Source organism: Podarcis muralis, chromosome 15 (assembly GCF_964188315.1).
Source record: "Podarcis muralis chromosome 15, rPodMur119.hap1.1, whole genome shotgun sequence".
Lineage (NCBI taxonomy): Eukaryota > Metazoa > Chordata > Lepidosauria > Squamata > Lacertidae > Podarcis > Podarcis muralis.
In genome coordinates this window covers 42579563-42595233 of record NC_135669.1, presented here as the reverse complement: position 1 = coordinate 42595233, position 15671 = coordinate 42579563, and the positions used below count along the sequence as shown (strand labels likewise).

Genomic DNA, 15671 nt, shown 5'->3' with positions numbered 1-15671 from the left:
AAAAGAAGAAAAACTGCAAGATGTTTTTAGCAGGCCCCGGGGGGGGGGGGGGGAAGTATGGTGAAGGTGCCTGCAAGACATTATTAGGCAGGGAATTCAAAAGTGTTGGTGCTGCTACACTAAAATATCAAATTCTTACTAATGAGGAACGGATATTATGTGGAACCTATAACAGTTCCAGTTCTACAGATCGAAGCAGTCATGAGGGAATATATGGAGTAAGGCAATCTTGCAGGTAGACTGGGATAAGGGCGAGGGTGGCAGCTGCTTGGTTCATATCACGGGCGTAGCCAAGGGAGGGCAGGGGAAAGCTGCCCCCCCCATCAAGTAAATAAATAAAAATACTTAACTGACCAGTCACATCACATATAGCTTGGTTGCACCCCCCAAAAATCCTGCCCCTCCCAACATAAATCCTGGCTACGCCCATGGTTCATATTCTGTATATTTGAGGAAGTAACTCGTTTGTTGTGTGTCAACTACTGGATAAATATTTGCATTTTGGACAAATGTTCAGAGCACCTATGGAGCAGGTGGGTAATGTGACTCTCCTGTTACGCATATCGAAAAACAGAGGGATGACGCTGGCGTATGTTTCAAAAGGTCATATTGTGGGATCTGTAACTGCCTTGGACTCTGCTGGTCTCTGCGTGCTGTCCAGCACAAAATCCTGAATCTTAAGGCGCCTTCAGAAAGGTAAGATACCTTTGGAAATTTCTATTTTGCTTCCTTGAGGTGTGGATTGGGGAGCTGGGAAGGGTGAGTGAAGCCTCGTACGTGGCCCAAGAAATGAACTCAGATACAACATCAGGAAAAGGAAACAGAACGCCCTCCCCATTTGGAGCTTCAGTCCATTGGCAGTTGTTGTTGTTTAGTCATTTAGTCGTGTCCGACTCTTCGTGACCCCATGGACCAGAGCACGCCAGGCACTCCTGTCTTCCACTGCCTCCCGCAGTTTGGTCAGACTCATGTTTGTAGCTTCAAGGACACTGCCCAACCATTGGCAGAGGACCCCTTAAATATAACATATTTTCCATCAACCATGGCTGTTCCTACTGCCAGCATCATGGTGCAAAGATGGCTTATGTCCATTATCTGGTTCATGAGTGGGGCTACATTGTTATTCCTCTAATTGAATTTCCATGCTGGTTATTATTATCCTCTCAGGAATAGCAGCTATTATGTTTGGAGAACTGTTCAGGTTAACCATTATTGTGCTTAGTTTGTTCTAGCCCTCATGGGCCTGTGCTTTATCTGCGGAAAACATGCTTATAAAACCGTCCCATCTAATGAATATGCTTCTTGCTTCATAAGTACAATTGCTCCTGCTGTAAGAACTACAACCCAGCTCCCTTCTGGTAAGGTTAGGGACAAAAGAGAACTTTCAGAGGCCCAAAGAGATTAGGGCATAACCATACCTCAGCTTGCTTTTAAGGGAAATTGGAAAATTAAACAACCTTATGGAGGGAAATGAAAATGGTACTGTGAAATAGTGGAAAACTATTTTTTGCTTGTCAGTCAGGGAGAAGAGTTTCAGAGCCTGTGCAGAATGTTTCCCCCTTGTTCTGGAGTCATCAAAGCCACAAAACCAGCCCCATATGTCTGTGATTAAGGAATGATCTTTTAAATCAGAGGGGGTGAATCAACAGATATTTTTCAGAATCATAGAAACATATAATTGTAGTGTTTGAAGGAATCCCGAGGATCATCTAGTCCAAACCCCTGCAATGCAGGAATCTCAACTAAAGCATCCATGACACAGGGTCACCCAACCTCTGCTTTAAAACCTACAAGGAAGGAGAGTCCACCACCTCTCGTGGGAGTCTGTTCCACTGCCAAACAGCTCTTACTACCTGAAAGTTCTTCCCTATGTCTGGTCAGAATCTCTTTCTTGTAACTTGAATCCATTTGTTCGAGTCCTACTCTCTGGAGCAGCAGGAAACAAGCTTGCTCCATCTTCCATGTATCAACCCTTGAGATATTTGAGGATGGCTATCCTATCTCCATTCAGTCTTGATTGGTCCTAGTCTCCTCTTTTCCAGGCTAAACATACCCAGCTCCTTCAACCATTCTTCACATGGCTTGGTTTCTAGACCCTTTATCTTGATTGCCTTCTTGCTGTTGTTTTTTTAAAAATAATGTTTTTATTCACTAAAAATTTGAAGTGAGTTTCAGATATAAAATTGGCCTAGAGGTGTTGCAATGGTGTCTGTGCGTGCAGACATGCATGCGTGTTCTGAATGTGTTGGATTTCTGCTTGTCATGCAGTCCCTGTTCTTCCTAAAGCTCCAGGTACGGTGCAATAAGAAGAGACACAGTTAGGGACAATGCTCTTTGGGGCCTCTCAGGTTCCAGGGTTGAGCCCTGGAGGACTTGAAAGAAGTTAAGAACATCAGAAGTGCCCAACGTCCAGTGGTTCATCTAGTTCAGCATCCTGGGGATGTCCATTCTCACAGGGGACAACCAGAGGCCCCCAATGGGAAGCCTCAAATCAAGACCTGAGTGCGACAGGAACCAGTTCCTGGCAACTGGTATTCAGAGAGGCCTTTCACACCTATCCATTCTGAAGGAAATCAGCCCTGAGTGCTCACTGGAAGGACAGATCCTGAAGCTGAGGCTCCAATACTTTGGCCACCGCATGAGAAGAGAAGACTCCCTGGAAAAGACCCTGATGTTGGGAAAGATGGAGGGCACAAGGAGAAGGGGACGACAAAGGACGAGATGGTGGGACAGTGTTCTCGAAGCTACCAGCATGAGTTTGACCAAACTGTGGGAGGCAGTGGAAGACAGGAGTGCCTGGCATGCTCTGGTCCAGGGGGTCATGAAGAGTCGGACACAACTAAACGACTAAACAGCAAACCTTATCTTCCATGTATTTGCCTAAACCTTGCCATAGAAATCAATAAAGTTTGGCTTCAGGAGCAAGGATAATGAAAATTCGCTTCATCAACAATAAGAGTGAAAGAGACAATGAATAAGGGTTCATATTTGCTTCGTTCATATGCTGTATATTTGAGGAAGTGACTCATTGCTTCTTGTGTACCCACTCCGTATTTGCATTTTGGATGATGTTCAGACTCTCCTAATACACATCTCATAAAATAAAGCGACGAAGCTGGCTTATGTTTCAATTATTATCTTGCGCTTTGATTTGGGCCTCAGCTCAGTATACCTGAAGGAGGGTCTCTACCCTCATCGCTCAGCCTGGACACTGAGATAGTCCTCTGAGGGTCTTCTGCTGGTTCCCTCACTACGAGAAGTGAAGTTACAGGAAACCAGGCAAAGGGCCTTCTCAGTAGTGGCACCCGCCCTGTGTAACACCCTCCCTTTAGATGTCAAGGAGATAAAGAACTACATAACTTTTAGAAGACATCTGTAGGCAGCCATGTATCAGGAAGTTTTTAATGTTTGATATTTTACTATGTTATATATATCCTGTAGATTAAATAACTCTTCTTGTGATGATCTGTTCTCTTGCCAGCACTTTCAATAGAGTGATGCATACCTTACCAATACTGGAGATAGATGATGGCACCTTGGACAATGTGGAGGCAAGGGAGAAGAAGGCAGTCGGGGGGAAAGGAGAGCCGCGGCCCATGGAAACCTCCTATGAGCCGGAACGTCTGCCATCTCCAAAGATTGGACTTAAGATTCCTCCTCTGAGGTAAGGAGTTTCCTTCAGGAGTCAACCCATCTACTGCAGGGGAGGGGATCATCTGTGGCCCTCTGGAAGTTGGTGGACAACAACTTCCATCATGGGCATGTAGGCTGCTATCCATATTTGTTGATAAAGTGGTACCTCGGGTTAAGTACTTAATTCGTTCCGGAGGTCCGTTCTTAACCTGAAACTGTTCTTAACCTGAAGCACCACTTTAGCTAATGGGGCCTCCTGCTGCTGCCACGCTGCTGAAGCACGATTTCTGTTCTCATCTTGAAGTAAAGTTCTTAACCTGAGGTACTATTTCTGGGTTAGCGGAGTCTGTAACCTGAAGCGTATGTAACCCGAGGTACCACTGTACTCCCAAAGAGTTCTGAAAGGTAAATCCCCCAGAGCCATCTGGAAACACACTGAATCAACCAGTCTCCAAGGGCGGGCCATCCTAATAGACCTCCCACCTCTGCAGAGGGGGAAAGGTGCTGAAAGCCTAAATCTCCAGCCCTTCCTGGAGAAGCTTCCATGGATTCAGCTTGGGACCTTCTGCATGCACAGCAGGATCTCTACCACTGAGGTGTAGTCCTTCCTAGACTAGCTGGTTGGCATCCATCTGTCTCAGGAGACAATGGAAAAGTGTGCCTTTGGGGATGAGGTCAAACCTGCAAGGGATTCTGACATGACGGGCTTCATGTTGCCAGCCAGTCACACCTATGCCATAAAACGCAATGATACCAACTTAACATCCATCGATTCCCTGAATAAAAAAATCCCAGGAACTATAGTTTGCTAAAGGTTCTGAGAGTTAGGAGACCTCTAATAGTGCTACAACTCCCAGAGAGCTTTAGCAGTCAGTTCCTCTCTTCCATGAGAACTCTGGAAATTGTGAGGGGAACGGGAGTCTCCTAATAACTCTACACACCCTTAACAAACAGTTCCCAGGATTTTTTGGGAGAAGCCATGACTGTTTAAACTGGTATGATGCTGCTTCAAATGTATGCTGCGGATTTGTTCATTCTGCTTTTCTTCCACAGCAAAGAGAAGACTTTTAACAAGGATCGCCTCTTTGGTGCTATCGTGAGGGGGAACCCTGAGGAGCTGGAAGGACTGGGGGACTATTTGCGAAGAAGTGGCAAATATCTTACCAACTCTGAGTACACAGGTGGGCATGAGCCTGAGAGCTGGGGCTATTAGTAGTAGTAGTAGTGACCCATCTACACAGATTTCATGACCCAGTTGAACAGGCTGAGAAACGCTGTAGTATATGATGTCGTAAGGACCCACAGCATAACGGTACATTTACCTGTTTTGTGTGCAGAAGACCCTAGGTTAAATTCCTGTGAATTTCCAGTGAAAAGAATCTGAGAGCAGGTGAGGAGCAAGGCTAGGAATTGCAGATAAGTTCAGTGCAGTTAACAAAGTGAACCAACTTAATTCACAAATCCAAATTTGCTCTTCCCTGAATGTTTGAAATGTGGGTGGGGTGGCTTATTTGGCCTCCTGGCAGGAGACTTTCTTGATCTTTATGGACATATATTGTGATTAAAATCTTTAATCTCTGAGCAAAGACAGCAGATAAATATTTTAATCTTGATTAGCAAGTACTATTGGTCCAAAGAATCTTAAATCTGGTGGGTCTTTGTTAGGTTTCAAAATAGCTGCAACTCAATATTATTTTCAAGACTGAGAGATCCTCTTCCCCTCTAGACAACTTTTGAAAACAATCTGGAGATGAGCTCTTTTGTGAAGGCTTTCTAAAATTCACCTGGTAGTCCATCTAAAGCTTTACAGCATGACCCTGCTAAGTTTCTTTCCTTGGATATTCTTAAAGCATTTGATAGACTTGAATGGCCCTATACGCTGTCCTTGTTAGAAAAAAGAAATGCACTTCTCCAAAGAAAGGATGGAAATCCCTTCTCTTCCAGATGGAGAAACGGGCAAGACCTGCTTAATGAAGGCCTTGTTGAATTTAAAAGATGGGGCAAACCCCACCATCCCTTTGCTGTTGAAGATAGACCAGGAGACCAAGAACCCAAGGCCTCTGATCAACGTAGCTTGTAAGGATAGCTTCTATAAAGGTAAGGACCTTGGGGTGGGGAGACAGCATTAAAAAAAGAACTCCTCCACTCAGGCGTAGGAGAACATGCTTGTTTTCTACGTTTGACTTCTTTAATGATTTTCTTTCATGCCATTTTGTTCTGCTAGGCCACACAGCACTCCACATTGCCATTGAGGAGAGGAATCTAGATCTGATCAAGCTCCTGGTGGAGAACGGCGCTGACATCCATGCCAAGGCCTGTGGAAAGTTCTTCCACCAGCAGGAGAAAGGGGCATGCTTCTACTTTGGTAGGTGCCTAAAGTCTGCTGTCACAGATTCTTGAAGTGGGTGCTCGTTTTTGTAACTTGTGCCAAAAGCAGCCATTCCTCTCCCAGCTTTGCTTCCGTTTATCTCCTTCCTCCTCCAGGTGAGCTTCCCCTCTCCTTAGCTGCTTGCACTAACCAACCAGAAGTGATCAGGTATCTCCTGGATAACCCTCATCAGAAGGCCAACCTGGCAGAGCGGGATTCCCTTGGCAACACAGTCCTCCATGCCTTGGTGATGGCGGCCGATGATGCGGATGAGAAGAACAGGGAGCTGGTGATCGAGATGTACAACAAGATCCTGATGCATAGTGCTACGCTCAACCTGAGCCAGAAACTGGAGGAATTAATCAACAGGGAGGGCTTGAACCCTTTGACCCTGGCAGTCAAGACTGGAAAGATAGAGGTAAGCCAGTTGAGAGCTTATCATCAGCTGCATTTCTGAGCTGAGGAACCTGTGACCTTCCAAGATGTTGTTGGACTCCAGCTCCCATCATTCTTCTGGCTGCTCTCACTGCTCATTCCCATTGGCTACTTGGAGACGGAAGTCCAACAATATCTGGAAGGTGGCATCTTCATGTCATGCTAGCAGAGATTCAGGCCACACAAGATAGGTCAGTGTTGTCAACCTCCAGGTAGGAGGCTGAGACTGAGAGGACAACTTGCAGAAGACAAGAAGATTTGTACCGGGGATACATGGTTTCACAAGTCCGCCATTACAGTGCACAAGCTCAGATATCATGTCCTAGGAATGGCGAGACTAAGGCCTGAGAGCCAGTTTCAACCCTCCAGGCTTCTCTATCCAGCCCTTGGGACTATTTTTAGACTTCACACCCTCCAAGCTACAGCTGTTTCTGGCACAGGTGTAGTGGTTCAGGGTCATGGGAGATTGAAGTCCTGTTACTATTTCTGCAGCAGGGTCCCCTTCTCCAGTGTCCGAAAGGGGAGCTTTTTAGTCACTGAGAAGAAATCTTCCCACCCTTTGTGCTGATTGGAGCCAATCAGAGTGCAAGGAGGTAAGTCAGCCACTGAGGATGGACTCCTAGGGTCACTCTGGAGAAGACATGCCAGCAGAACACTGAGTAGTTGTTGGTCTGTACATTCCAGAGCTAAGCATTTAGAAAGACCAAAAACACTGAAAAGGCCAGTTCTCATCTTGCCACCCTGCAGACCTCTTGTAGAAGGAGCACACAAAGAAGGGCCTCATATGATGTTTAAGTAGAAATAAGCATAAATGTTGGAAGGAAAAAAACCAAAGAAAATCCCTCCCCCTATTTTGTCTTTCCGAGATCTTCAAAAATATTATTCACCGTGAAATCAAAGACCCGCAGTACCGTCACCTTTCACGGAAGTTCACTGAATGGACCTACGGGCCTGTCCACATCTCTCTCTACGACCTGACCTCCATTGACAGCTATGAGGAGAACTCTGTGTTGGACATTCTTGCCTACAGCAGCGATACTCCGGTGAGATGATCAATGAAGGTGACTTGTCTGCTTTAAAATAATCACTGGGGGAGATCCTTCAGTTCTCTCTGCATCTAGACTTCTCTATTCAGGGAAATTTTCTTGGTGCCATCTTTGCTTTATTTCCAGTACTGAGCAACACCCCCTTAAAAGAAGTTTGCACAGGCCGATTAGATACTTGTTTTATTCTTTGAAGAAGTCTCCATGAGAATAAATTTATTGTGGTCTTCCCAAAGGCACTGGTTGACCACTGTGTGACACTAGATGGGCCATTGGCCTAATCCAGGAGGACTACTATTGTCTTGGAGAGTCTTGATTTGGTGCCTTTGTGGATACTTATTTTGGGGAAACAAAATAGGTAACCTTTATTGATAAAAAGCTGTAATATAAAATCTTGGATTGCTGTACTTTATCTCTGTTTTTATGACATTTGTTTTGGCATTTTAATACTGATTTGTTCTAATGTACATGTCTTAGAAAATTTGAAACAATTGAGCAGTTTAATATCATGCAACAAACATATACACACCAGTAAAGGCCATAGGCTGAATAAGCTGTGGTTTCGTGCAACTTGGAGCAGGGCAGGGGTACCCTGTTTCTCTCTGTTTTGATGGCACTGTTATGGCATTCTTATGCTGATTTGCACTGTTGTTCATGGCTTAGAACATTTTAGATGATTAAGGAGTTTAATACCTTTAAGTAAAGAAACACACACCAGTATAGGCCTCTTTGTTGCGCAAAACCACAGTTTATTCAGCCAAACTGTTTGCAGGCTGAAGAAGCTGTGGTTTCGTGCAACTTGGAGCAGGGCTAGGGTACCCTGTGGCCCTCCAGATGTTTTTGGGCGCCAACTGCCAGCAGCCTCAGCATGGCTAATAACCAGGGATGGTGGGGGCTGAATCAATGAATTATTTTCTTTCTTTCTTTCTCCTACGTACAGAAGCGGTACGAGATGGTGGTCCTGGAACCTATAAACAAGCTTCTTCAAAGCAAATGGGACTCCTTTGCTGCCATGAGATTTTACATCAGTTTTTTCTCCTATGTGCTGTTCATGTCAGTGTTCTCAGCTGTTGCTTATCACCGGCCTCTGGAGGGGAAGGTAACAGCAGCTTTGGGGCTTGGGGGATACAGAGAAGGAGGCAGAGAGAGAGGAGGAGGGTGGCTCTCTAGGGCAGAAGTGTGGAAGCTCCCTATTTGTTCTACAAGGCCCTTTTAGGCCAAGCCTCACCCACCTGCCCATACATGATGTAGGGCAAGGGTGGCAGAGAGATGCAATTCAGTTTGCGCTGAAAGGCAAACCTACTTAATTTCCACTTTCTGAACTGAAATGCAGTCATCCTTTGAAATCCACACTTCTCCGCATCTTTCACTGCAGTTCTGCAGTACAAAAGATGAACAGGTGTGCATTATTATGGATATATCAGGGGAAGATGACATACAAAAGTACATTATGTTAGGGAAATCCACACCGTGATCAACTCCCGCCTGGGAACCAATGTCCCCACTGTGGAAGGACGCGTGGATCCAGAATTGGCCTCGACAGTCACTTACAGACTCATTGTTAAAACCGTGTTTATGGAAGACAATCTTACTCGGCTACGAGGGATCGCCAAAGAAAGAAGAAGATGTTAGGGATGGTTGGTGTGCCAAATTTGCATTTAAATTCGGTGTGCCAAATTTGCATTTAAAGGCAAACCTACCCAATTTCCACTTTTTGGAACAATCCATAGACTGAAACACGACCATCCTTTCACATTTTACAATGCAATTCTCAATCCAAGCAGCATGTACAAAAAAGAGAAAGAAATGCATGCACTTAGAGCAACGTGTGCATAGTTTTCTGTGAAAATGTTTTTAAAATGAGAATCTGTTTTCATGGTTTTTATTTTATTTTATTGCAAACTGCTGCAGAGAACCAAAATGAAGATTGGAGAAAAGGAGAGAAGCCAGTACTGACAGATCCATACATCCATAGTTGTTAGGGAGTTAAATTTGTGCCTAGGTCAAAAAGAGGGTACCATCAACCAGTTGATTGGCACTGGCAACACCCTCTTCAGACTTCTGTGCAGCTTTTTGCAAACCCTGACAAACAGTTGATTTGTCTCTGCTTTTATCTTAATGAATTACTTAAGTTCTCTTTCCCTACCTATCTTTTCCCCTTTAATCTTCCCAGCCTCCTTTTCCAGTGACACTCACTGCTGGAGACGTATTGAGGCTCATTGGCCAGATCATTGTCTTAATTGGAGGCGTGTATCTCCTCATTGATCAGGTATGACATACTCTTATAGCTCTTCCTGCTGCTGTTTGGGATGTGTTTGATATCTTAGGTTGGCTACAGAAAGCCAGAAGAAAATAGGACTGGCTGCAGAATTAAAGGTAAAGGTAAAGGGACCCCTGACCATTAGGTCCAGTCGTGGCCGACTCTGGGGTTGCGGCGCTCATCTCGCTTTACTGGCCAAGGGAGCTGGCATACAGCTTCCGGGTCATGTGGCCAGCATGACTAAGCCGCTTCTGGCGAACCAGAGCCGCACATGGAAACGCCGTTTACCTTCCCGCCAGAGCGGTACCTATTTATCTACTTGCACTTTGACGTGCTTTCAAACTGCTAGGTTGGCAGGAGCAGGGACCAAGCAACGGGAGCTCACCCCGTTGCGGGAATTCGAACCGCCGACCTTCTGATCAGCAAGTCCTAGGCTCTGTGGTTTAACCCACAGCGCCACCCGCGTCCCTAGGCTGCAGAATTATAGAGCATCAAATCTTTCCTTTTAAAGGAATTAACAAAGTACCTAGTCCTTAAGGTTCCACACACTACCCTGGTTTGCACATAACCATGATTTCTTATCCTAACTATGGTTCGTTTGGACGTACAAGCCTACAACATCAGACTCACTATGTTTTTTTCTGTCAACCCACCATGATGTGAAGCCTTGAAAAAAATAGGTGATATCCTAACTTACCCAAGAGATAACCTAACCCAAGGATACGATAAAGCAAAAATGAATATTTCACAGAGAATTAGAGGCACGGGGGAAGAAGAACACTGAGGAAGAGTTGTTCTGCACGCAGCATTTGGGAACACTGACATCACAAGCTGCTAAAGTTTCAAGAGAGCATTGTGCAAGTTCTGTCATGCACAACTGCAAGGAGAACACAAATTAAACCACTGAGATAGAAGATCTGGAGCACTCCAGATGATTTGCCCGTGTATATACCTGGCTGGAAGGCCACGCATGGGTGTCTGCAATGATCATTGCAATGCATCGCTAATTAATATTGTATAATTTTAGAAGGTTGTGCAGACTTAGTTTGGACTTATCATGAAGGGATCTTGCGCTTCTGAATTTGCCACTGCACTATTTCTGCTGTACTGACAAGAGTGTTCCTGTCCATTTGCTTATTAGGCTTTTTACCTGTGGAGAAGGCGCCGGTCACTGACAACTCTGCTTCAGGATGGCTACATCGAGATTTTTCTGTATGTTGGGGGGGGGGGGCGGTAGGGAAGAGGGTTTTTTAAATAAAAAAATAGTCGTTTTAAAACTGTTTTTACTGATAGTTTTATTGTTTCTGTAAAGAGCTTTGAGCCTGGCTTCGGCTGGGGAGGGCGGGATATAAATAAAAATTTAATAATAATAATAATAATAATAATTTTACATTCAAGCAGCACAAAACTTTTATGGTATAAGGTTGGGACACTTATACAGTACAGTGGTACCTCAGGTTACAGACGCTTCAGGTTACATACGCTTCAGGTTACAGGCTCCGCTAACCCAGAAATAGTGCTTCAGGTTAAGAATTTTGCTTCAGGATAAGAACAGAAATCATGCTCCAGTGGCGCAGCGGCAGCGGGAGGCCCCATTAGCTAAAGTGGTGCTTCAGGTTAAGAACACTTTCAGGTTAAGAACAGACCTCTGGAATGAATTAAGTACTTAACCCGAGGTACCACTGTAGTTATGGTTTGTTCCGGCTTCACCGGTCCTGGTTTATCCCCTAGGACAAATCAGAAGCCCCACTTTGAATGTAATGCGATAGCCAAACCATGGCTTAGCTCTGGGTACTGTGGCGGTAGCAGGACCAAGGGAGGAGTGAGGAGGCTGCCTTTTCCCCACTGAATACCCACCCTGTAGCTCATTCATGCTTAGCTGTGGCATGTGGCTTAGCTTTTGTGTGCTAGGCAGGCCAAGCAGACTCCTCTATGCCTGAAAGGCACCTTCGCTAAGCGGGACCATCTCTGCACCCCCCCCCCCCATTTTCTCACAGGCTGTTGCAGTCAGTGACCCTGCTGGTTTCGGCAGTGATGTACCTTGCAGGGCTGGAAGATTACGTACCTTGGATGGTCTTCTCCCTCCTGCTCGGCTGGACAAACCTGCTGTATTACATGCGAGGCTTTCAGCAGACCGGGATTTACGTTGTCATGATACACAAGGTTGGTATAACTGCATATTCTAAAGGTCTAACAGCCTGTGTTCCCATGCTTTACTTTGCTGCATGTTCTGCGATCTTAAATCTCTGCTGGTGCCCTCTCACCGAAGAGTACTCCAAAACCTGGATCTAGGCATTCAGGGAATTGCCTCTTTGTTTTTCCTTTTAGCCAAATACCAAAATATTAAAGCCAGCACACTGTATTACCATATTTTTCGCTCTATAACACGCACCTGACCATAACACGCACATCGTTTTTAGAGGAGGAAAACAAGGGAAAAAATTCTGAATGAAACAGTGGATGTATCATTTTTGTGCTTCATGCTGTGGCCACAGACATGTGATCTGATGGTGAATTTGGGGTAGCTCAATGCAAAGATCCTGAGGATCCATGTGGATCCATGCTTTTTAACCACATTTTTGCACCATTGCAGCCCCAGGCAACAGTGGGTGTGTGATTTTAGGGGGGGCAGGCTGCTATGTGATCTGATGGTGAATTTGGGGTGGCCCAATGCAAAGATCCTGAGGATCCATGTGGATCCATGCTTTTTAACCACGTTTTTGCACCATTGCAGCCCCAGGCAACAGTGGGTGTGTGATTTTAGGGGGGGCAGGCTGCTATGTGATCTGATGGTGAATTTGGGGTGGCCCAATGCAAAGATCCTGAGGATCCATGTGGATCCATGCTTTGTAACTACATTTTAAGTGGGGAGTGAAGGAAAAACACAGAAGGGACAAGAGAGCGGTGTGCAGAGAAGCAGCTGGCTAAGAAAGCAGGAGAGGGATTTTACGGGAGGGAAGAAAGAAAGGCAAAAGTTTCCACAAACCGAAGCCAGCTTTCTCTCTCCTCCTGCATGTTTTCTGGCTGCCTGCGAGGAGCACGGAGAGGAATTAGAAGGAAAGACCTCAGCTTTCCCCTCTGCTTGCCTGGAGGGGAGGGGATTTGCCTGCTCTTTGTTCCGTTTGAGCAAACACAGCAACGAAACAGAGGAGGGTGGGCAGTAAGACCCTGAGGCAGAATGCAGGAAAGCAGCAACTTCCTCTTTTCAGGTTTCCCTCTCCGACACAACGCACGGTTGATTTTTGCTGATTTTTGTTCCTGCGCTCCCCTAATGGGCTCCAGGGACCCCCCCACATTCGCTCCATAACACGCACAGACATTTCCCCTTCCTTTTTAGGAGAAAAAATCTGCGTGTAATAGAGAGAAAAATACGGTATATAACAGACCTGGCACACCTTTCTCTTGGAACTTAAGCACCTGGTGTTTTCAGTGTTCTTAAATGCTCAGCATACAGCACACAGAACTTCCTCAATGTTCTTCCTGAGTACCTTCTTCAGAGTGACCCTAGGAGCCCATCCTCCTGACTCACTTCTGCGTACTCCGATTGGCTCCAAAAAGGGTGTGAGGATTCCCTTTTATGCTGATTGGGTGACTCCAGGATGCTGGAAGGAGAGACCCTGCTGCAGAAATAGTAAAAAGTCAATAAATAAGAAAATGTACAATAAGAAAAGTTAGGAAACATGATTATGACTGTGATATGGTTTTATGAAATGATGATATTGGAAACTGCTATATATAATTACTAAGAAATTCAGATGGAAGAGACTAGAGGAAGTCAAGTAATATGTTTATAAAGACGGATTTTAATTAATTAACTAACTTTTAGTTTATGTGGTGATTTGATGTATTATGTTTTATATTCTTTTTTGCTTTTTTCTTTTTTTATTATTGTTATCTCTTTCTTTTGTTAGGTCTTTGTATGAAAAATAATAAATATTATTGTGAAGAAATAGTAAAAAGTCATTGACGCCCTGTGATCCTGGGCCATGACGCCTCTGCAGTTTAACCTGCTTCATAGGCTTGCTGTGTCAGGTTAAGCCTGTTGGTTATATGAAGCTGATTAATCCCACACTTCAAGTTAAACACAAATTAAGTCACTGAGAAGGAAGATATTGGAGCACTCAAACAATTTGCCCATGTGATTTGCGCAGAAACGTCGATTTAACTGAACGGCAACACATGGAGATCAGTACTGCTTATTGCAACGCATCCCTAATTATTGTTATTATATTTCTAATATTATTGTACAAACTTAGAGTTGTATAACATTAGAAGGGTGTGTGGCTGTGAGGGCACATGTCTGTGGATACCATGAAGGGACCCTGCATTTCTGAATTCGCAACTGCACTACTGTTAAACTGCAAGGCAAGGTGATTGGCTTGTGGTCAGCCACTTGAAAGTCACCCTTGGGCAAAAATGTGAACGCGAGTCTCTGCCCAGTCCTCCATCATGCTGGGGTTCCCCAATTCACTTCTATCCTGCTCTGCATTCCAGGCTATCCTGCGGAACCTCATGCATTTCCTCATGGTCTATGTGATCTTCCTCTTCAGCTTTTCAACAGGTGAGTCTCTACCTGTCCTAACAGGGAAGGGCCAGAACTGGCAACAGAAGCCAGAATCCTACCCACTTCCTCCTTTAGCAGCACTGTTGACTGGCTGTTGTTTTTTTGCATCCAATATATGAAGACAAGGAAAAATGACACATAGTAATAATCATACCTAGTAATCATGCCGCCTGATCTCAGTTGCAGGGCTGGCTCTGCTATTAGGCAGAGTAAGGAGATTCATTGATATTCGTGCATTCCACTCTCCCCTGCAAAGGCCAGGGTTAAGAGGTGTGTCTTCAGCATATTATGGAAACTATACAGTGGTACCTCGGGTTAAGTACTTAATTCGTTCCGGAGGTCCGTACTTAACCTGAAACTGTTCTTAACCTGAAGCACCACTTAAGCTAATGGGGCCTCCTGCTGCCGCCGCGCCGCCGCAGCACGATTTCTGTTCTCATCCTGAAGCAAAGTTCTTAACCTGAAGCACTATTTCTGGGTTAGCAGAGTCTGTAACCTGTAGTGTATGTAACCTGAAGCATATGTAACCCGAGATACCACTGTATACAAGAATGGACCTCCAGAATGAATGAAGTTCTTAACCCGAGGTACCACTGTAATGGAAGTGTCCAATGCACATCTATGGGGAGAGACTTCCACAACTCAGGAGCTACCACAGAGAACGTCCTTTCTTGGGTCACCGACCCCCAAACTTCAGAGGGTCACAGAACTTCCAAGGAGCCCCCTCTGCTGATTTTAATGCACAGGAGGGTCTGTAGGGAAGTAGGTGGGTTCCCCCCCCAAAAAAAACCCCTGTGTCATTTATCACTTGAAACACTCGTGTGAGTGCCTCAAATTGGACCTGGAAACCATCTGGCAACCCAAGATGAGTTGTGGATGGCACAGCCCATGACTAGTAGGTCCTGAGTTGTGACATCTTTCGGGACAGGATTCTCATGCAAATAGAGAGGTTTACAAGGAGATTCTTCACAGACCCCCTGATTTAAATATTCTCATTTATCATTTCAGCCCTTGTCATACTTACTGGGGAGGCTCCCCAGCCAGTCCAGAATGGGTCTTCCCTCGTCAACAGTGATGGCAAAGACCAAGTCAAGTATGTCGGGCTGCTACAGACTTCCCTGGAGCTGTTCAAGTTCACCATTGGGATGGGGGAGTTGGAGTTCCAACAGAACATGAGGTTCAGGTACTTTGTGATGTTCCTCCTGCTCTTCTATGTCATCATGACTTACATCCTCCTTCTGAACATGCTGATTGCCCTGATGAGCGAGACGGTCACCGAGGTCTCTGAAGATGGTCAAAAGATCTGGAAGCTGCAGGCAAGTCCAAAACCACTTCTAGGTGGGGTTTAATTTGAGCCAAGGCCATTAC

At 45.2% G+C, this 15671-nt stretch overlaps 1 protein-coding gene across 1 annotated transcript; it reads left to right on the top strand.

Moving 5' to 3' along the window:
* The first annotated feature begins 388 nt into the window (after positions 1–388).
* LOC114585508 (transient receptor potential cation channel subfamily V member 2-like) lies at positions 389–15670 on the top strand. Its single transcript, XM_077919390.1, has 13 exons — positions 389–696; positions 3482–3664; positions 4687–4814; positions 5578–5730; positions 5858–5998; positions 6118–6419; positions 7303–7479; positions 8420–8578; positions 9653–9748; positions 10881–10951; positions 11737–11902; positions 14234–14300; positions 15312–15670. Exons 2-13 carry the CDS (start codon positions 3498–3500, stop codon positions 15650–15652), a joined length of 1968 nt encoding a protein of 655 aa, XP_077775516.1. The 5' UTR covers positions 389–696; positions 3482–3497; the 3' UTR covers positions 15653–15670.
* Position 15671: the final 1 nt, after the last annotated feature.

Excerpts from the sequence above, each read along its gene's own strand:
- LOC114585508 (XM_077919390.1), top strand. The coding sequence starts at position 3,498 with ATGCATACCTTACCAATACTGGAGATAGATGATGGCACCTTGGACAAT. Across the intron at positions 8,579-9,652 it reads ACCGGCCTCTGGAGGGGAAG|CCTCCTTTTCCAGTGACACT; the intron begins GTAACAGCAGCT and ends TAATCTTCCCAG. Across the intron at positions 10,952-11,736 it reads GGCTACATCGAGATTTTTCT|GCTGTTGCAGTCAGTGACCC; the intron begins GTATGTTGGGGG and ends ATTTTCTCACAG.